This window comes from Lissotriton vulgaris, chromosome 6 (assembly GCF_964263255.1).
Source record: "Lissotriton vulgaris chromosome 6, aLisVul1.2, whole genome shotgun sequence".
Lineage (NCBI taxonomy): Eukaryota > Metazoa > Chordata > Amphibia > Caudata > Salamandridae > Lissotriton > Lissotriton vulgaris.
In genome coordinates, this window is record NC_141694.1 from 1,547,428,957 (window position 1) to 1,547,452,460 (window position 23,504).

The following is a 23,504-nucleotide window of genomic DNA, read 5'->3' on the forward strand; positions in this document are numbered from 1 at the left end:
TCCCTCTCCGATTGGGTCGAGGAGAGCAAAATTTTGCCGTTTGAACAGACCGGTTTCCGTAGGGACCACGGTACGCTGGACAACCTCACCGCTCTTCATGTGGTTACAGATAAATACGTCCAGGTGAGAGGAGGGGTAGTGTATGCTGCCTTTATTGATTTCTCCACAGCGTTCGACAAAGTAGATCGTGGAACGCTGTGGAGAAAACTGGCAGCGCTTGGTGTTCCAACCTGTCTGTTGGAGCTGGTTCGGTCTCTCCATACAGAGACCTGGTGTAGGGTCTTTTTGGGGGGCGAAAGGGGGCTATCTGATCAAATTCCATCTTTGAATGGCCTTAAACAAGGCTGTTTATTGGCTCCCCTTTTGTTCTCCTTATACACGGCAGATCTACCCGCCGCCTTGTCTGCCAGAGAGGGCATTGCCCCGATGGTGGGGGGGACCCCTATATCTTGCCTGATGTACGCCGATGATGTCCTTATTCTCGACCTGACCCCTAAAGGTCTTGCAAATCGGCTACAGGCTCTTCATGCCTTTGCAATAAACCATGGCATGAAGATCAATATTACCAAAAGTAAAGTTATGTGTATAGCCGGTAAGAAGAAGTGCCGTTCTGCAGATTTTGGTTGGTTTATTGGGGATCAAAAGCTCGAGGTTGTAAATTCCTATACCTTCCTGGGAAAAATTATCACGGCTAACTTAAGTGAGAGGCTCCATATAGAGCATTGTTCTCGCAAAGCTCTTGCCCATGGCAAAGGTTTAAATTCCCTATATCAGGCAACGGGAAAAAGGCACTTCTCGAGCTTACTGGAAGTTTATAGATCTAAAATCCCTGCAACAATACTGTACGGTATTGAACTCATAGAGGTGAAAAATTGGGACTTTTGCCAGAAGCTCGAGGGAAAACTCCTAAGATCTCTATCTTCCCTAAATACTGCGTGCTCTTTGGCTGCCTGCAGGCTCGACTTCGGACTCAGGAGTAGCTGGGTATAGGGATTATGTGCCCTAGTAAGATGGGTGGCCTGTTTGGCTAGAGCGGAAGTGGGGACCATGCGAGCTTTCCTCAGAAGTGAACTATTGGGTAATTTTAAAGAGTTTTCTAAACTAGTAAGTAATTTTAGAAAAGCGGTAACTCTTCTAAAATTGGATGAAAACGCTTTGTTTCTGTATTCTCCCTTACAGTTAAAACTCGTTTTAAAGGAAGCCTCGTGGGATCTATGTTTTCACTCCGATAAAAAGTTAATTTGTGAAAAAAGGAATGTAGACCTTCTCCTTAACTCCTATGTGATGAAGTTGCCTCAATCTTATGTCATATGGAACCTACCGCATGGTATTCGTAGATTTTGGTTTCTTTTACGTTACGACTTAATCCCTTTAAATCTACTGTTATCCAAATGGTATGGCTCCTCTGCTTTGTGCAACTTATGTAAAGTGAGTACCCAGGACTGTATGCACGTTTTACTGATTTGCCCCGCGCTTCGTAAATTGCGCTCCATATGGTTAAAAGTTATCTGTCTCCGCCTTGGCATTGTCACTTTGAATGGCTTTCTTCATGCACTTTATTGCCCTCCCAATGAAATGTTCTGTTTTTATATTTTTAACTTCTTTAAAGGTTTTTTAGCTATTTATTAATATGTCTCTGGAGATGTTTTTTGACTTTCCGACCTTATGTAGATTTGTTTTCGCATGTCAGTTTTGTACTTAACCCTGTTTTTCAAATGTCATAATTTCGTTATGTATTTGTCTTGTTGTTTTTATATTGTATATCTTTTATGTGGCCCTCTTTTGAGAGCCAAAACATAATAAAATAAATTGAATTACAATATTTTTACAAAATGTTTACAAGTTTAAAAAGGATTTTACATTTTCCATATACTTTGTATATCTCCACATTGTAAAGCTTAGGGAAAGGTTCTCCATACTTTACCATAAGTACCTCTCAACCCTGATCGTAGAGATTTCCTCATGATCAATCTCAACCACGATGTTGATCTCCGCAAGGTAAAATATAGGGAAAAGTACAAAAGTTTATTAACCTTGAACAAAGTTTGTGAAAATATTTTTATGTTAAGTATTATTTAAATAAATGTTTTATATTTATCTTAAACTAAAGATAAAAATGCTACAGCCCTGTTAACTAAATATTGAATTACAACTTAAGAGGCTGATAAGGATGGCGGCGGACTTTCGCCCGCCCGCCACCCTTTCAGAAATGGGACAGCGTTACAGGCTGTTGGCTTTCCCGACATGGGCATTACAATGCGACCACCACCACAGCAGTCGCAATGCCTATATTTTGTATAGCGGCGGCTGCTGCTGGCTGCAGCACATGCTGCAAGGTAAAAAGGGGCCACTACACATATCCCTGCACTACATAGCAGGCACCATGTGATGCCTGCCACATGGTGCTGGAATGTGTAGGGTGGTGCCCTCCAGAGCCCATTTCTGAGGGACAGGGGGAAGGGAGGCCCGCTACGGGCTCGCAAAGTCCCATTCCACCTGCCTTTTCATGGCGGGTTAATTGCCATGAAAAGGCGGGCGGAAAGGGACAACATAAAAGCTACGGCGGAGCCTGGTAGGCACCACCACCGTTGTAGGGATATGATTGCCCTCCGACACACCGGTGGGCTCAAGGAGCATGTCCGATATGTGGCGGTTGGTCTTTCCAACCACTAACAAACCGCCCGCCATCCCAATGTGGCGGTCCGGAAATCTGCTTAGGATGGTATTGAGACCGCCACCAATGGGTTGTCGGTCTCACCGCCATGTCGGTCTAATCAGGCCCCTAATTATTTAAGATATATTAAATGATATTAAAAAAATTGTCGTATTTAAAGTGAAAAATAAATTCACACCTAAAGTATGTTTTATTATACATGAATAACTTTTAAGAGATGTATCAAATTAATTAAAAGCAATTTAATGATATTTTAATCAAATGCAATATTAAATTAAATGTAAAATGCAAATAAGCTTATTAAAACAGTTTATAAGCAAATTAAAAATTTACTTTTTGTATATTTAGTTTAACCTTAAATTATATTGATTTATATCTTAACTATTTTAAATTATTTCATTTGAATTAACATTATTTCCTGTACGGTTTACATGTAAGACCCTACCTCATACATTTTTATTAGAGGGTGCACTAGTACTTCGCCATGTGTTGTGCTGGACTTAATACTGTTTTTTCTCTTTTCTTGGTAGTAGCCAATACTCGAAACTTTGTCTCCACCCCCTTTATTAGGGGATGTAAATGTGTATTTTTGGAGTTTTGAGTAACTTTAACCAATGGTTTTCTGAATAGTCAAAAGTAGTGAATTTACTAAAAACTTTAAGAGCAAAGTTACATGTGTAAATTACTTACAAGTGCAACTTATCTTTGTAAATAATCCCAAAGTATGTCTAGATCTACTCTTCACTGTAACATAGATCAGAATTTTTGCCATCAACATAAATTTAAAAGCAAATTTGAGGGTCTTTGCAGATTTTTATTGCGTAAAATACATGCTTACACTCAGAAATAAACTTGACTCTTCTCAGTCTATCTGTCTCAGTAAACATTTTGGCAGGCAAACTTCTCATTTATAAATTCCTCACCATTACAAGCAACAAGACAACTGGTGCACTACAACAGCGTCCCAGTCATTGAACTCTATATAACTGTGGTGTCTTCGGAACTGCTGATCATTCAAATCTCTGCTCGTTTTCAAAATAGTAATTTTTAGCTTTAAAAGTAGAATATTTTGTCCTATCTAATTCTAATATTGTCCTACACTGCCCCTGTGTGTAAATGAACAATTATTCAGTAATTTCATGAGAGTCTTTTGTTGACTTTCAATACTGCTGCATTGCCTATAAATTTAAACAATTACTTCAACATTACACTTCCAGACTTGAACCCATGAAGAGTCATCACCAACGGCTTAAGATCTACTCTTTTGCCACCATTTCCACCCCACAATAACTAAAGAAAAATTAAAGTAGTCCATGTGACAGGTCCCAGGTGGTGACTCCCTGCTCCACTTTCAATCCACACTACCACAGTTCGACCCGCTATCCTGGACACCATCACCTAACACTGGCTCTGGCAGTTTACCCAATATAACACTCTGTGCTCATTTCACATGACTTTATTCTCTTCCCCTCATGCTTGCTTTTATCTGTGCCCAGTAATCTCTTCATGTTTACCACTTTTACCATTTTCTTAATTTTCTTCTCTTCTTTTTTCTTAGTATTCACACAGCACTCCAGTCTTTTCTCTTCTACCCTACACCTTCTATTTTCCAACCCAGTTTTCGTTCTCTTCTGCTCATCTTCCCATACACATGACCACTATTCCCACCCGTTTACTGCTCCTGTCCATCCTCTATCAGAGTTTGGACACTACCAGCTGCGCCCTTATGAATGCATGTTCCGCAGTAAAACGTCCTAAATATCTCAAATCTTACATAGATCTGCATAATATGCACCGTCTACCTCTCACATGATTATGAATCAACACAGATACTACTGTAAACATAATGCTGCACCTAACTAGCATTATCAATGCTGCAACAGACAGCAGGGTTAAGGAGGAGGGGTAAATATAACTCATAATGCCCATTTCAAGTTCACAGAAATCTCAGGACCCTGTTTCAATACCTGTCAGAAAAATGCACTGAAACATCTCAGCTATCGACCCCCGAAACGCTGTTCTACATTCCTGCAGGGGTTCACAGTGGTCATGAACATCAATAAGACCGCACTAACAAAATTCTAATATTAAATCAACATTCTAGTGGAGAAAGGAGATTTGCAAAAAAATAAAAATAATAATCCATATCACTAATTGACTGCCTTGGCTTCTTCCAACATTCCAAACATCCAACCCACCATCCCGGCACCTAATTAACCTCATTATGTCTATAATCTACCCCATTCAAACCTCTCCAACGCTCTTGGACCTTCGGCGCTATAAGATTTTCAAGTTCTGTGCCTACACCTCAGGTAAAGCATCACGCCCCTAAAATAAAACTCATCATATTTGTATAAGACACTACAAGAGCATCCTAATATGGAGGCTAATAAGATTTAGAGCCAAAATCCTGAAATTGGCTGGAAGAAAACTCATGAACAGACTTTCCACAGAAATCAGGTCATAGAAAGACCACGAATCCTTCAAAAGCTCTGTAAAACAACTTCTACTCTCAAGATACAGATTATACCAATCAACATTACTTCAGAAAACCTGATACTCCTAATTAGTCCTCCTGCATCTATTCATATAATCTCACCTCTATGAAATCTCTGTCACATGATCCTTTGATCCGTCCAACTTCGTCCAAAATAATTACAACCACCTGCTGATCAAAAATATCTTGCAATCACCTCTCATCTTGTCAGCATTCTCGATCTGGGCCCCTAGTTTATCTTTTTTCTACAATGTTCTCCTGTTTGTTAAACAGATTTATTCAATGATACATGTATTATATACTGTTGCCAATATTTAACTTCCCTACGTCAATCTCTTCTCTATCCATGCCGTACTATAAACAGATTGCTACAGTGATCTTTTTATCCCCTTGCATGCTGATGACGAACCCCAGCCGTCATGCACTACAGTGCTCGTGTGCTGATGACGGCTGGGGTTCGTCATGGCCCGCCCCTGTTCATTTGTTTACAGCACAGGGGCGGAAACGGGCCAGCAGTGAAGGGGTTATTATTTAATATTTATTGTTTAATATTGTCAATGTTTAACTTGCTACCATAAGAAACTAATTTATCTGTCAAACGTATGTGCTGTACTTAGAAGCTGGACCACTGGCATTTGAATTTACAGTATATTTGATTAATGCACTGTAGTTTGCCTCCATGGAGTATAGAATGTGAAGCCAATTATCCTTGCTCTTTAACTTTTGTACTCTTGGCTCTAGACCTGTTAGTATCACAGTCAGCGGCGGCTCCTCCTCAATGGTGGAAGAGTGTCGACCCACTGGTTTAGATCCAGCAGTTGAAAATAAAACAATATTTTATTGTTTTATTTTTCCGCTGCTGGCTGAGCCAACATGTGTGGGGATGCTCCGGACCATGGTAGAGGAGCAGAGTGATGTGCATTGCTGACATGCACAGTTAGGTTTCTCCAGCCCTGCTATATTACACAACAGTGTTGGAGAAACAGCACAGACTCCCTGTCCCCGAGCGACCGTTAAACAAGCCCGCTCAGGCCAATCCCCCCGTTGCTTTCATGCTACATGGGAGAAGCGTGGGGATTGCACAGGGAGACTCTGATGCTGCCGCAAGGGCTTCTGTAACCAGGAAGCATGGGAGAGCCGAGGTGCGAGGCGGCAGAAGCAGCTTCAGGTAAGTTTTGTTTCTTTATTTTTAAACCTGCGATTCCCTGCCCCCCACGATACTCCCTCCTCCTTCCATGCACCCTCTCCACCCGCCTCACCACTGTTTACATTCATCGGCTGCCACTGATCACAGTAATCACCTATTCCTCGCCATGAATCAGTCACAATGATTGAGTGGATGGATGAATAATTGTGATACTTATAAAGTGCAGATTATCTCGCAGACGTGCCTCCTTTCACATTTTGCTTTATGCACAATCTTGCTCTGTGTCAATTCACTCAAGTTAAAGTGCCTAAAGGCTGTTTATTTAGTAGTTGTAATGTAATTGTAATTTGTTTATTCGTTCATTTAAAGTACTTACAACTACGACTGCATCTTTCCTTGAAACCCAACTAAATTAGACCCCAAACTGAGCAGACTTTTCATCTGTTTGATAAAATGATGAACCCTTTGTCAGGATCATTTCAATCCAGCAGTCTACTCAGTGTTCCCAAAACTGATACTTCAACATTTCTTTACCTTTAAAGCAGTCACCGTCAGATTCTTTCTCACAAACTGCAATTAAAACCTTCCTTAAAGCAATGCAATGTGGCTTCCACTAAAACCCATGGACAATACATCCTTGTTCATCATCGTGAAGTTGCAAAGATAACACTGTACTATCTGAGGATGCATCATGGAAAGAGCCCCCGGGGTCCAACAAGAGTGTGCACCCACTTTGTGCACCCCTGGGGCACTCTCGTATTACAGAGACACTTTTCTGGCCCCCTTTTGTAATACTAATAGTGTTGACGCATGTATAACCGCAGCATGGCCACCAGAGGGTAATTTCATTAGGGTAAGGGCCCCTGCAAATGAGGGAATCAAATTGCCTCTGCACCAATGCTGTATTATAGACATGGGCGCTGAGACAAACATGCCCTCAGGAGGAGCACTGACAGTGCGCCATAAAAAGTTGGCACACTCCCAGTGTGCCCCCTATGGGCAGCTTCGTGAGATGTGAAATGGGGTCCCTAGAAATCCACCTGCTGATGGGTGCAGTCACTCACTGCACTTGTCAGCAAGGGGATTTCTAACCCCTCTTCAAAGTGTGGGCGGGTTTCCAACTTCACAGAGAAGCAGAGTGGCTTTGAAGCAGCCACTCCATATTTCACTTCAATGTTCTGCCCTAGGTAGCACAAGCTCACAGCTGCCCTTAGGGCAGAAAACTATTCATACTAGGGTACACCTGTGCGCCTTGCAGTAAACGGGGAAAGTGCTCCCTATTTGTAATACTGGCCCTGGACTTATAATAGCACTCTGTTTTAAAGACAATTTGAAGCTCACAGGAGTTCAGTACCGCAAATTGCATTACATTTCTATGTGAATGTACAAAACGCATTTATTACTGGGATGGTCCTTGTTAAGAAAGAAAGCCTGGCACACTTGCATCAATGGCTGATGGGTTAGAGGGTCTCTATCTGTACCACTCTTCCAACACATGGACATGGATCTGCCTCTCTTCCCTGGTGAACAAGCCTATCTGACGTTCATTCTTATAGGTCGGCCCTATGCATAAAGTGAACCCTTCGGCACAATACTACTTTTATGAACTATGCGAATATAAGACGAGGCTAATTATTTCCTAGACCAAATGATTCTTGCAATATGTGCCTCCCGTACATGGAATGACTCATACAAAAGTGAGCTAATGTGGAAATCAGTTATTCTGGATACCGCCTAGGTAGAGGGTGGGAGTCTGAAAGTTTTACGAGTCTGAAAATTGTACTCAGTGGAGATGTATATTCGTGCTTCAAATCTATTGTAAATATCCTGTGTTTCCAGCACAATACAGGTGTTTATCTCATGCACATCAATGTCCCATTTACAGTGAGTCTGCATTAATAATGTGTATAGATTGCCTTTAATACTGAGTGTTCAGTTCAGACGTCACCCCACATTTTTCAAAGCAGCCCACTGACCAAATAAAAATGTAAAGATTAGAACATTGCGGACACCTGCTGGAGTGCTCTGGCCTACCATGTACACAATCCATAAAAATCCTGCCTAATTTCCCCACAATTGGTGCCCAGACTAACCCTCTACGAATTTGGAGGCTCGGGGTGCGATATACACCAAAGATGCCGCCGCCGCTTGGCTTCCGGATGGTGCGCTCTGCCGGTGGGTGCCGTGCTTGGATGGGCCTGCCCGGAGGATGCTGACGCTTCTTTGGTGCCCTGAGGCCATACTCGGTGGGCTAGGCCTTGCTGCAGCGGCCCGGTCGACAATCCTTGGTGACAGGAGAGAGGCTGCTTCTCGGAGAGGGGCTGCGGCCCTGAGGGCGGTAGCTGAAGAGCCCCTGGACGCTCCGGTCGTCCGGTCTGCGGGGCACACCGAGTGGCGCTGGACCTACGGCAGATCACTGCGACCCTGTATGTGCGGTGTGTCGCCGTAGCACTGAAGGGGGGCCGTTACAGCTGCTGCAGGGGTAGTGGACGGAACCGTAAGAACTGGCGGCTCTACACATGGCCAGCCCCACTTGCGCGAACATCGGACTTGGGGCCCCTTCAGTAGTGACAGAAGGTGCCTCCCGTTTGCGGGTCGCCCGGACCAGCTGGCCGGAGGCGTGCCTATCCTGCAGAGACTGCCGGTGTGGTGGTGGCACCGGGCCGCGCCGCACACGCTGAAGCCCTGTGGTATGGGCGCTCTCATTGGGGAATAGATATTCCACCAGACGAAAGCCTGTGCTTGACTTAGGCCTATATAACCCCGAGGCTGCCACGGCGATGTGTGGCAACACTGGCACAACAGGTGGAGCAGAGGGGGAGACCCAATACCGGACAATGCGGCCCTACTGGTGGCGATCACAAAGTCCCAAGACATGTTAGATGCCAAAATTGGTGCAGTTGGCACAGAGGTCTCCTTTCTTAGTCAAGGCTCTCCATAAGGCGGTGGACCGGATTACTGAAGCGGAGTCCCGCATATTGGTCGTGGAAGACACAGCCACAACCTTTCAAAAAAAAGTAAACCACCTAACTGTCATTAGGCAAGAACTCAACTACAAGAGTCGAAGACGCAGAGGGCTGCGCGAGACGCAGCAACTTACAGTTCGTGGGCTTCCCCGAGGACTGTGAGGGGACCTCTGTAACACAATTCATAATGCAGTGGCTGTGCTCATTGATGCTGGAGGGATCCTTTCCCCCCTTTCTCTGTCTCTCATCTCTGTTGCACCCTGCACTTTTCTCACTTCTAGAAGCACATACTTAGAATGTGCCTTGAATGTACTGGTAACAAGCTATATGTGGGGAAACACAGGACACAGTAGGCCTCCAGAAGTCCCACTCACGGACCCTACAGACTGATGGTTGGGGGGATGTGGTTTTTAGGGCTCCATTGGTGTGAGGCCTCCCGTACCCACCATTAGGGTCTCGGAAGAGCTCCCGCTGCGACAGATACTTCAAGTTCCCCGAAGAATAGGAGTGGGGGGAACGGGGTTCGGAATGTTCATGTTAAATGGGTTATATTTGTTAATGGCTGAGCACGGACACAGACGTCTTCCTGCTTCCATACACTGCACTCATAGGGCCCGATTCATAGAACTAACTAAAGACAAAATCCTAAACTTACTACCATTTTGGTATTCACAGAAGGCACTTACTAATTTTGGTATTCTGTGAATACCGAAAGTCTTAAAGTTAGGATTTTCCTAAGTTTAGGAGTGGTAAAGTTAGGACTCCTAACTTTAGGACTCCTAAATGACTTCTGTGAATACCGAAATGAGTAAGTGCCTTCTGTGAATACCAAAATGAGTAAGTGCCTTCTGTGAATATCAAAATGGTTGTATGTTTAGGATTTTATCTTAAGTTAGTTCTGTGAATCGGGCCCATGGGCACTACCATCCTCCAAGATTTATTAATGGCAGATACACGCATGGCTCACTCCGGTGAGATACAGGTGATGACCTGGAATGTACGAGGGATGCTGGATAGAATCAAGCAGGGCGCAGTGTTAAAACAGGCCAAGAGACTGGGGGTTAATATACTGCTGATGCAAGAGACCCACATGATGGGCAACAGGGCATCTTGCCTAGCACTGTACGGATTTGATCAAATATATAATTATGGATTCACTAGTGCATCACGGGGTATGGCTATACTTATTCACAGCAAGATTCCCTTCAGGTGTGCCCAGACATGGCTCGAATCTGGCGGGAGATACACCTTAAATACAGGTACATTGTATGGGGAGTTTCTGGTTTTAGGCAGTCTTTATGCGCCCCACCTCAGACATACATTCATGGAGAAATTCATAAGCTTATGGGGAACCTTGCCTGATGGATTCTCCGTGATGGGGGGAGACTGGAATGACACTATGCATCATATCGACAGGTGGCTCCCCGGTGACCGTGATTAGGCTATGAGTGAATCCAAGTTATGTCTCCTAGCATCCTCCTTGTGGTGATCTAATGTATGGAGGGCATATCATCCTACTGCCACCGAATACACCTTCCTTTCGCCTACACATGGGTCCTTATCTCGGCTTGATTATATATTTCTTCCTTTACCGTATGTTCATAAGGTCGCGTCTACCTCTATACTCCTGCGGGGACTATCTGAACATTCACCGGTGACCCTTAAACTCCACATACAACCTCAGCGATCCCAACCTCATTAGCGGATGTCCCTTTGGCATTTTAGAGACCCTAAATACACGCCAACCTTCCACCAGGCTGTCTCAAATTATTTCTCCTTCAACACAGGGTCTACAGCCTCAGCTATAGTGCTATGGGAGGCTCTTAAGCCCACTATACGGAAGTTGATATCAGTTACCGTACAGAGAGAAGGCGGCAGCGCCTTCCCCAGATTGTGGATTTGAAGACTCTGCAGTAGGTGCTCGAGGAGGAGATGCGGACTGGGGGCGGAGCACAGACCCATCGACGGCTCCTCTTTTCACAACAACAGATTCATCAGTTACTCACAAATTAAGCCTAACTGGCGTGGCAGGCGACGCAATACCGAATATATCAGTGAGGTGACAAGTCGAGCAAGACTCTTTATCGACTATGTCAAGCAACACAAGCTCAGGCCCCCACACCAATACTCCGGGTCATAGATGGCACCCTCTACATGAGTCCCCACACTGTGGCACTGTAATGGCCGGATTTTCTGCTTAAATGGGATCAGCCCCTAGGGGCCCCTCTAACCCAGCCAGAACGTAACCACATCCCTCCTCAGGACCATCTATCCAGGCACCTGGGTACCTACCTGAGGATGGGGAACTCGAAATATACAAGCTCATATTATCAGAAACACCACTAAATCTATAGGGATACTAAGAATACTCACTGATTACTAAGGATATCCATGCCCTACACCACACTCATACCTTATAGTCTTGCGGCCACTCAGACCCAGACTAATCTACCCTGGGGCAGATATGACACACAATCTGGCGTGTCTACACACGTGAGTCTGCAGCCCCAGTGCTCTCATTTTCCAAACGGTCTACAATCCGGCAGACCTCCACGCTGGTAATCCCCCCCAGCGCTCTCACTTACACACGGCCCGCAATCTGGCAGACCTCCACGCTGGTATCCTCCCCAGCGTTCTCATTAACGCCGTATATCAACGACGACCACTTTCCTATGAACACCTTCAGTTATATGTTGGGAAGTCTCTCTCCCTATTCACTAAGGGCTTGCTACTACAATATTAGGAGTTAGACAATTAATAATATGTGCCTTCTGCTCCTGGCATCAAAGGTCCCCTCGCTTCCTATTTGTTTGATCACTACTTACCTGATCGGGATTTCACATCCGTTCATGCAAACAATGTTCAACTAGAAACATGAGTTACTACGATTGAACAAGAATACAAGGCACATGTCAGTTCACTAAGAACTAGGGCTGCTTTATTTTAACAATATAAACACATACACAGATCTGTATTGTAATGGACACATCCACATGTAACTGGCAAAGACTATAGATAGAACACACCGCTGCAAAGAAAAGGATTAGCAATACAATAGCCTAGGGAATAAAGACAAGATTAAGATGTAAGTGTAAAGTAAACTAATATGACAGGACCGATATCACCTGATTAGTGTGAAGTCTTGTTCTAGCTGTCATCTGGGTTCCTCTCTCGTCTGTGCCTTGGCTCATCTCAGACTCTCTCTCTCTCCTGCACTCTTGGATACACCTCTGCGCTGATCACTTTGCACTGGACTCCTCTCCCCCACGAACTGTCTCCACCTTCCAGCTTCAGTCTAATGGTTTCTGCCGCTCTGATACTCTTCATTCCACTAGCTTGTTCACTCTGTTTTAAATGTCTCTGTGCCAATGTCCAATTAACTCCAGCTGCTCCCACAGGTTAATCCACGATCTCTCCTCAGTCTCTTCTAAAAGGCATTACTTCAGACTCCAGCTATTCACACCTCCTCCTGATAAGTAACTGCTTCTGACTGCTTCCTTCAGTTCCAGCTCACTGACTGTCTGTTTGTCTTCTCTCTGTTCCAAGCATGTCCTGTCTCTTCTCCTCTTGCAATTCCACTCCTCCAACTCTACCAACACACTCTGCTCCTCCAATTCATCTCAGCTCTCTCTAGCTTGAACCCTCTCTCTCTCCTACTCCAACAGCTCCTCACTCTTCTACCTCTCCAGCTTGACTCCTCACCGCTCCTCCAACTCAGCTCGACTCCCTGACTCCGCCTCTGCACATCACTGATATAGAATGCTGTTTCCTCATGGAAAGTTCCAGCCAGCAGCTTCCTCCCACCAATCCCATGCACCAGGCTCCTTGCGCTAGACGCTCCCACAGTGACCAGCTGCTTGTTTCGTCTAGAGACCTGAGCCCAGGAACACTTCCTGATTAGATTCAGCTCTGGCCGGTTCTCTCCGGTTCGCTTAGGGCGAACAACAGCTTTAACTATAAACTTCACCTTTGCTCTGCAAGCCTCTCAGCTCCATCAAGATGGAGTCCCTCTAGTTCTAGGCCTGTAGGCCTGAAAAGGATGAAATACCCCTTAGCTCTGTCAGATTACCTACATAAACCATACCAATGTGTAATATAAAGTCAGGACCACAGGATCCAACCTCTACTATAAGCAAAAATAACAGGCCAAAGCCAATAGGCAATAGATGGCCTCCTCTAGGTCTGGATGAAAGGGCTAAAAAGGGCCAACACAAGCTAAGAATACCTATCCTAGATGTGAGCAAGATTAAAGTCTATATCACTGCTAAATAGAGCCAAAAACCCTGCCAAGACAGGCACACACATTTGCAACATACTACACCGACCTCTACCAAAACAGAGAATGTCTATCCACAGATTCAATACGAGAATTCATACACAACATACCCCCGAAACAACTCTTGGATGGGGTACGCGACCAGATGGACGCCCCCATCATGCTGGAAGAGCTCACCACATCCCTCCACGCCATTCACCCGGGCCGGGCCCCGGGATCTAATGGGTTACCTAGCGAGTTCTTTTGAGGATGTAGCTGTCAGACGGGTCCTCATCTCTTGGGGGCACTGCAAGAGTCTTTTGAGCTGGGGATTATCCCGCCTGATTGGCAGCATGCCGAAATTGTAGTCTTTCTTAAGCCAGGGAGCCCCCGAGATGTTCCAGCTACTTATCGTCCCATTTCATTTCTAAACCTTGAGGTAAATCTTCTGGGTGAGATCCTGGCCAACCGTCTCCTACCGAACATTACAGAACTGGTCCACCCCGACTAGTCTGGCTTCATGCCACAATGATCTACGCGCCATAATATCTGGCAAGTACACAATGCCCTGGCTATGGTACTGAGTTTGGGACGTCCAGCGGCGGTCCTGCACTCAGATATAGACAAAGCCTTTGATTCGTTGGCTGTGAGTACTTATTCCTTCTCTTACAGGCCTTAAACTTCGGCTCACGATTACTTTCCTACATTCGCCTCTTATATACGGAACCCTTCGCTTCTGTGTGCGTTGCCGGGGAAGTGTTGGACTCATTTCCTATTAGTAGGGGTACGCACGCTGCAAGGGTGCCCTTTGTCCCCGCTCCTCTTCACGCTCACTATGGAACTACTGGCGAACTGGGTGTGACGGGATCCCTTGGTCCGAGGATTTCAGTGGTCCAGAGAAGTTTAAAATAGGATCGTACTATATGCGGACGATGTCCTGCTCTTCCTTATCGACCCAGAGTTTACGGGCCCACGGATACTGCAGATCCTGAGGGTTTTTGGGAAAACATGGGGCCTTTGAACTAACTCGTCCAAGTCCATACTCTTCCCGATCTGCAGAGACCAAGGGCGGGCTGCGTGGGCGACACACTTGACACACGCATCTGACGGTTTTACATACTTGGGGGTTTTCATATTAATGGATCAGGTGAAGTCCTGGGCACACAACATAAATCCCCTCATACCCAAGATTAGAAATGAGCTGCGGACCTGGTCCCCTCTCCCCTTGTCCCTTTATGGCAGATCGGAGATCTTCAAGATGGTCTCATTACTGCGAATCCTATAAAGGCTCCAAAATTACCCATATGGCGTTCCCCAATCGTGGTTTATACAAATCAACACGCTCCTTAATACTTTCTTATGGGGTGGTGGGGCTACACGTATCTCACTATGGACATGTACTCAATCCACCTACTGTGGTGGGATATTTTCTCTTATTATGCAGCCTCCCACCTCCTCAACATAAATTAATGGTGGTAAAATCCCCAGACGGACCCTGCTTGTGCAATAGAAAGAATTATGATGGAGGATCAAACATTACTCGACTCGTATAGCCATGACCGCTTGGGCCATTTGCCCCCAGCCACTAGAGTTGTAATACAGCTGTGGAGACGTGTGGTCCGGCGGATGGGATGGGGAGGGCGATTAATACAGACAACTCCACTATGGAAGGGATCCTGTCTTTCTCAGGCCGAGTCACTGTCAGGGTTTCCGTACATGGGATCTCATTGGCATATCCACACTGGAGGGCAACATGAAGAGAATAGTTCCACCTCCACTCTAACCAATTGTACAAATACCTTCAACTGCGACAACTCTTATCCCCACACATCGCAACACTGACAGAACTCCCTGAATTCCACCGGCTAGAAGTGCAACTGTTAATGGGAGATATTGGTACCCGTAAGATTAGACAAATATACCAAACTATAGTTACACACAACAGCACAACACTAGACACACTCTGACAGGGTTGGGTGTGCAACATACCTGATCTCTCGGACAATGATTGGATGGAGGCGCTGGCGAGTCCCCGCGGCGTGGCCATAGCGTCCCATTACCATCTGCTTCAGTTCAAATTTCTGCACAGAGCCTATTACACTAGACATCGCCTGTGGTGCATGGGTGTTATACCTTCGCCCATGTGCCTGAGGTGCCTGGACAACATACTCTCATGGAATTTTCTGTCCAATCCCAAAGTCATTCTACTGCAAAGCACAGATGGAATAGGTGGCAATAAGTACAAACAACACCAAATGGGATATCGCCCAATACTAGAAGAGTAGCACCCCGCCGCCCTTGGAGAAATGGAAAAAAAACTCTGGATTGGTGCATGGGAATGGAAATGGCAGTGTTTAAGGCACAGGGTTGCCCACAGAAACACCGAAAGATATGGTAACGATGGGCAGAGTACAATGGTATTGACTTACCGTCAGTGGAATCCCCAGACGCTATCATATGGCGGGAAAGTAATTTAATGATGTAGCCTCCGTGCATTGGACACAGCTACCCAGAAGACGTACTGTATTAACGAACAAGAGATGTGGTGGGGGGAGCCGTTTCAGTGCTCAGATTAGCCAACATTATTGTATTTTTCCTTTTCTATTTTCTCTATATTATTTCACTGGTCCAATATGACAAGGATATGTAACTTACTGATGTGTCAGCCTAGGGCCTCGCCCTCTGCCCTACCACTACAAAACTGAATAAAATATGTTTAAAAAAATGAAAAGATTAATGCATTTCTTATGTACCTTTTTGACTTTTAGAATCAATCTTTAGTAATGTAATGCATCTTATCTAAGTATAGAACGTACAGGCAGTAACAGTTGTCTAAATTTCAACTTAATCGTAGAACATCACGAACATGTACAAGCAGCTCCTGAATCAAAGTCAGAAGAAACGTCCAACCTTGAAAAAAATGCTACAAGTAAGTAAAATGATGCATATGTTAAAATATTCAAGAATGTTGCGTTTATTTAAAAATACATGTTCTTTTTGATTCCCCTGACATTTAAAAAATCATTGCGTTCAAATAAAAATGTGTAGGGTCTCTGTTGTGAGGGCAGATGGCTTTCATCATAATTGTAGAGGGAAGGCGTGAAGTGAATGGAAAAAATATAAACATGGTTAAATATGAGAAACCAATAGAGCCTAACTTGGCCAGGTTTGTGTCACAAAAGTGGAGGAATGCAGTACATAATACTGATTTTAGGGAAGTAGCCCCAAAGTAACTTTGCCTCAAGGGGGCGTGCCATGGTGCATGGGTGTTTTCATGCAGACAGAATTTTGAGCATTATTAGTTGAATGGCCTACATTTTCCCTATATAAATATAGAATTCAAATGCAATTAAATATATTGTCTACAATGTAAAATGTTTATTGTAAAACTCCTGAGGCTTTCGAAAGGACTCCAGAAAAAACATCCACCCAATGTCATAATCCTCAAAGTAAGTAAAACAAAAATTTGTGTGATTACAAGTACACTATTTTAGCTGCCATAGTGTATTGTTTCGAAATTTTGACGCGATCCAACTGTGAGTTGGGTGGGCAGGTAAACAGCCTTGATTAACAAGCATTGGCAATGCCAATAGGTCAGGCTTAAAAAAATGGTATGGTAATGTGAAGCATTAAAAGTAAATGGGATTGGAATGAATATGTATTTGTGTAGAAGCAAAGGCCTGTAAAATAATATCGGTGTAGCTGAAAAGGTCAGTTGAAAGTTCAACTGTCATTGACAGTTGAACTTTCAACTGACCTTTTCACCTACACCGATTGCTGGTACCTATAAGAGGAGGAAGCGACAAGCTCCCCGAGTTGTTTTCCTGCTGGAAGCAGCTGTCCTTAACTGTGCCCTTAGTGTCCTCGCTCCGGTGCCAAATTAGCATTGCTCCTGCGGGAATCGGACGTTTTAATTTCTAATTACAATGAAGTTCACCTCCTTCATAGTTCTTTCTGGAAGTCTTGCAGTCCCACGTGTTTTGCCAGCAGTATAGTAAAACCAGCCTGACGGGAGAGGGAGGAGGGACGCACATTTTTAATTTGCCTGCGCTGAATTTAATGTAATGCTGTTTTTTTTCCATGTCGAATTATTTTAAGGAGAAGGCGTAAGTAACTTTGAAGGTAAGCTACCACAAGCATAATATCCACGCATATCTAGAAAGGGATGACCACCCTTAGTAAGTCATTTTTTGAAATATGGACTATATATACCTCTCCGCACAACATTAAATTTGCGATCGCTCTCTTCGCAGCACACAGGGCAAAGAAGATATATTGAGTTCCGCGCAATAGCCTACCGAAGTTTATTTGCAATACCCTGTCGAAGTTTGTTTACTCACAAAGTCGCAGGAGGAAAGGAATTAAAAAAGTGTGGCTCAGATGTAAATAACTAAAAAAAAAGTTATCAAAGAGAGGTCACCAAGGGAGATGTCTGAGATGGTGAAAATTAAGCATTCCGCTCAGGAAAGATGATCCAATTAGAGTTCATTACAGCAGAGGGGACACCGGTCTCTGCCTCCAGCTCTTCAGCATAAGACGAGGGCATTGTAAACTATCAGCATAGCCTCCCCTTTCCGACCCCATGGCTCCCCTGCTCTGCTGTGAAGCAAGCCAGGCTGGAGCCTGCTGACTGATAGGGAGGGGAAGGGCGAGGGAGAGCAGAGAAAATACACATGAATGAAAGTGAAACCAGCGAAGGGCTGGTAAAGTATATCCACAATTATTGAAACAAACAACGGAGTGGGAGCCATGGTGTGTGTGGCAGCAGTAACGCAAGTGTGGCATTAACAGGAGGTGGGAGGAAGAATGCTATTTTGAATGTAGGCAGTCAGGGAGCTGAAGCTAAACATACACAAACAGTAATAGGGCAGGAAACCACCCCCCAAAAAAAAATCCCCCAGAGAACAAGTAAAGAACCATAGCGAAATGAGACAGTGCTAAATCCATGCTCTGTGGGAGAAACAGAAGAGAGAAAGGAAGGACAAGGAGGCAGGATTGACCACTAGCAAGCAGGGATTTTTGAAGGACTCTGACATAGACAAATGAAAAGCAATGGCAAGAAAGGGGATGGACTTGATGTCCACAGACCGATTACAGCATGTCTTGAAGAGACAGCTGCGCTGTCTAGCTCGACCTAAAAACAGAATATGGATTACAATCTTCATACTGTATCTCGGGAATGGGACCATCTAGAAAAATAATTAATTTTTTTATAGTTATTGAACATCCAATTCAATGGTGAAGTTGGATTTTTAGTAAATATTAAAGAAAAGTAACTTTTAGAACGTTACCTTTCTCCAGCCTAAAGTTCCTGGAAGCTAATTTGCATATGGTATCAAACTTCTCCCTGCCAAGGATTAGCATTTGAATAGGTGTGAAAAAGATGTTAAATGCCTCTCAGCAGCAAACAATAGACTGACTTGAATAGACATGGATGAGTCCTCTGGACCTCCCATAATTTGCGGAGTGGGAACTGTGAGCATCCGTTTTGACATTACAATGTAGAAGCCTGCTTGAGTGTCAAAGCCCGTTTGACAGTTCTGCTTGGTTTACATATAACACTTTAAGGTGCACATAAAAGACAAAGACGAGGATGCCAAGATAATTCCTGTGTATCCATTGTGTGGTTGCTGATGGATCCTTCTTTATCCCACTATGTGTATGTCTCTGGGTTTTATATATAACACTGAGGGTGCACTTGAAAGAACGGAAACAATATGGCAGACAATTCTTGTGTATTCATGGCCTGTTGCTGCTAAACCCTGTTTTATGCTACCAGACTTCTATCTCTGGGTTTATAGTGGGTACAGTGGCTACCCTAAACTAGATCTTTGAGTTATATGTGGGAGTACACCAGGAAACTAACAACATTCACCTTGCCCAGTCATCTGATCCCAAGTTTAGTGTGTCCCAAGATCCGGAAAATGCCCAAAGTAGTAAGGGTTGGCATAGTTACTTTTACCCCATTGGTCAGGGCTTACCCAGCAGTCATTTCCACCCACTAATTTGAACCATGCATAAACGGGGCACCTCGGGCATGGCCAAGATGGGGGACTGCTGAGATTTGTTTTCGTGTCTTTCTGATCCCTCCTGCCGGGCCCAGCCGTCCAGTGTAACACTATACAGAAGCCGAGTCCCCCTGGGAGGTCGGGCAGAATGGCCTGAGTGGAGTTGGAGACCGAGGGAGGCGTAGAACACCTTGGCGTGGCTCTCCTGTCTGGAACGCGGAGCCGAGGGGCCCCGAGCAGTGGGGCCTTGGTGCCTGAACGACTACGAGAGGGGGTCAGCCTGTGGGCCCTGTTTCCTGTGGTTGGGCCCGCTCTGGCGCTCGTCCCTGCTGGCGGCCCTCTGGCGGGGTAGTGGGGCTTCATCAGAGGCCGAGGTGGCTAGAGGAGGAGCCGCCGCCTGGGGCGAGGGAAGCCTGCCCCCATGCCACGCAAGTGAAGAGTCGCAAGGGAGAGCCTGAGGCTGGCGCGTATTTAATGGAGGCCCTGTGCCGTGCCCAGCCATGAAGAGCTTCTGTTAAAATGACTCAACAAACAGAGCCCATTGAGAGGTTGGGCAGATCGAGCTGAACACATGAGGAGGTCGAGGGCCGCTAAGAACGCCTCAGAGCCGCCTCCCAGCCCAGCCCAGATCACAGTGCGGTGGGGCAGCCTGAGAATCGAGGTCTGAGTGCCTAGTTAGCTGCTAGAGGGTGACTGCTCGTGTGCAGTGGATACCAGCGGCGGGTCCCGGCCTGACACCCGTCCCGGGGAGTGCCTTACCCGGCAGACTGCTGTAGCCCCCTGCAGTGGCTGGGACACGGCACTCTGAGGAGGCTTGGTAAGGCACAACTGCCTGGAATGATGACCTGCCCCTGTACATTGTAGGGGAAGACTTGAGGGGGGGAGCCTGTGGCTGGCTCAGGTTGAACGGAGGCTCTGCACCAAGGTCGGCCTAGAAGAGCCTCTGCAACAAGGTCTTAGCAGATGCTGCCCAGGGGGGCCTTTAACAGACGCAAAGGCAGAAGCGGTCATGTGAGACCTTCCCCGGTTCCTTTGGGGTAGCGCCCCACCCACCACGGGAGGAACAGAGAACCCATTGCTGGAGGGGGGCACGGACATTTCATTAGTTCAAACCAGGGCAGTGGGTGCCAGGCCTGGAGTAGTTGCAGCTCGCCCAGAGGCGCACCCCTCTATGTACCTGGACCCCGAGTCGAACCTGAAGGCTCGCTGACCTCTACGCTGCTGTTCGCCTTTCTGAGTGAGGACCTTCACTCTTTCAATTCCTACCTGCACGCACTTTCACCCTCCTGAGGCGGAAGCCGGGAGGTCTCTTACCCTTTCTACTTTTTTAATTGATTTTAAAATTGAAAATCGTGTATTTTGTGTAATTGTTGCACCTGACCGTAATAGGTGTTTCATGACCCCCCTGTGATTTCCCTTGCGCTCAGTGGCGCCTCAGACCCCTGTCACCCCCGTTATCCTTGATCCGGACCTGCTCTCGGCCGAGTATTGACGCCGAGAGCAGAGCACCGGTTTTGGCGGCCATCTTGGGTCGGTCTCACTTCGTGACGCGATTCCCAGCATTATAAAAACGGACAGGGATGACTCCGCGCAGCGGACGCGGTCAGCGGGCGCGCCGGATCTGCGCCGGAGTCGTGCCAGAGTCATGCCCGTTTGCACCCGTTCGCGCACAGTCGGGCCCAGGGCCAAAATCCCTCGACGTTATCAGTTCAGGTCCTATAACATACTCCCGCTCACAGCTACTTACTCTCAAGAGGACACTCCCACCACCTTGCAGCCACTCGATCGACCTTGGTCTCGGCCCTTCCTCCTGTAATAACTGTCCTTTCAGTATCACCGAGGACGTTACTAAAACCACGCCAGTACAAGATAGGAAGACAGCAGACACTGTTCTAAAGATGGCACTAGTTAACTGCCGTTCTTTACCTAGGCACGCCACAGAAATAGCTCTTCTGATCGAAGATCTAAACGTGGACGTTCTGTTTTTAACAGAAACGTGGCTTGGCCCGTCCTCTGGCCCCGATATCACACAGGCCCTACCTGCTGGATATCTGATCCAACATAAAGACCGAGAAATTAAAGTTGGCGGAGGGATCGCCATCTTGTACAGGGAACACCTAACCTGTCGTCTGACTAACACGACTATCCAAGATTGTGAGAGCACATTATTCTCTATCTCCTACTCTCCTGAACAATCTATCTCCGGTCTTTTAATCTATCGCCCCCCCGGCCTGCTTGGCCAATTTATAGAAGGACTAATCGAAACCATCCTGGACTCGGCCACTAAGGTATCTAATTTTATAGTACTTGGAGACCTGAATCTTCACTTTAACAACCCCTCGGATACAATTGCCACGGAATTAACTAAAGACCTAGCAGCATGCCAACTCGATTTGATCGTTCAACACCCTACTCACTCCAAAGGCAATCTTTTGGACCCAATCTTCTCCAATGTCGCGAATTTGTCCACATCCACACCTTATTCTATCCCCTGGTCAGACCACATGGTAGTACCATTCCTATGGAAAACTAACAGACCCTGTACCAATCAACCCCCTCATAAAATTCTAGGCAGGCGTTGGACAAAGTTAGAGCCTAATGATTGGATAGACTCGTTAAAACAGAACGAACCTATAATTGGTCAAAATATCGACAAAGCCAACACAGATTTTAATCAATGGATAGAACAATCACTAGACAGTGTGCTTCCTAAAACACGCATCTCTAAGAAAAAAGGTCCGAATAAACAGCCCTGGTTTAACTCAGAATTGAGACTCCTTAAACAGGAGTGTAAACGAGAAGAAAGACAATGGGGAAAACTTTTCGATGAGGAGAAAAAAACTAAGTACAAACTCACTATTAAGAAATACAAGAGGGCACTGAACGTAGCCAAATCTACCTTCTATGCCGAAAAAGTTGAGAAATCCGCCAATGCTCCGAGAGAAATGTTTCAAATTGTAAAAACGTTTATCAAGGCCCCTGACCCTCCTACATCCGAACTTTCCCCGGAAGAATCCGGTGCTCGTTGCAATGATTTAGCAAATTTCTGCGCCACGAAAATCGAAAAAATTCTACTCTCCCTCCCCCCATCCCCAGAAGTAGAGTCCAATCCTCCATCGAGGGACGACATTAACCCCATCTCACCTGGTTTAGCACTTTTTTATCCCCTTAGTGACGAACTTTTCCCCTCCCTTTTCAACTCCATAAAGAGTGGTTCCCCTCTTGATCCCGCTCCTATGTCCATCTTGAAACTTGTCCTTCCCCATGTTAGTAGAAATATCACTGATCTTGTTAACATCTCCTTGGACTCTGGGATAGTCCCTCAAGATTGGAAACTAGCCATGGTAAAGGCCTTGTTAAAAAAACCAAACCTTAACCCTGAGGATTTCTCTAATTACCGTCCCATTTCCCTCCTCCCCGGTATTAGTAAGCTGGCTGAAAAATGGGTCAACAAACAACTGGCATCATACTTGGAGTCTGAAAACCTGCTCCATCCCACACAAACAGGTTTCCGAAAAGGACAGGGAACTGAAACGGCCTTGCTGAGGGTGGTTGAGGTATCCAGGAGGATTCTGGACGCAGGTGGCAGCGCGGCCATTATCCTCCTGGACCTCAGCGCCGCCTTCGACACGGTTAATCACCGTGTCCTACTCGCTCGCCTAGAGAGAATTGGAGTTACAGGCAAAGCTCTGGCACGGCTTGAATCTTTTCTCAGTAACAGATTTTTCAAAGTCTTCTCAGACACCAACTGCTCCCTCCCATTACCATTGCAGTGTGGGGTGCCACAGGGCTCCTCCCTTAGCCCCACACTGTTTAATGTGTATATGGCCCCCTTGGCTGAGGTAGTAGCCCCCTTCGGAATCCAACTGGTGAGCTACGCTGATGACACCCAGCTAGTAGTCTCTCTCACCCAGGCAGACTCCCCTCAAAACAATCTTTGTAGCTGCCTGGTTGAAG

At 45.7% G+C, this 23,504-nt stretch overlaps 1 protein-coding gene across 1 annotated transcript in view; it reads left to right on the top strand.

The window, feature by feature from the left end:
* LOC147709124 (uncharacterized) overlaps positions 1 to 23,504 on the top strand; it is a 3,078,084-nt gene that overhangs the window by 636,777 nt on the left and 2,417,803 nt on the right. Inside the window, exons 9-11 of the mRNA XM_086927727.1 lie at positions 16,394 to 16,468; positions 20,083 to 20,095; positions 21,155 to 21,181. Coding sequence (XP_086783853.1) covers positions 16,394 to 16,468; positions 20,083 to 20,095; positions 21,155 to 21,181 — 115 coding nt within the window. The remainder of the gene's footprint in view (positions 1 to 16,393; positions 16,469 to 20,082; positions 20,096 to 21,154; positions 21,182 to 23,504) is intronic.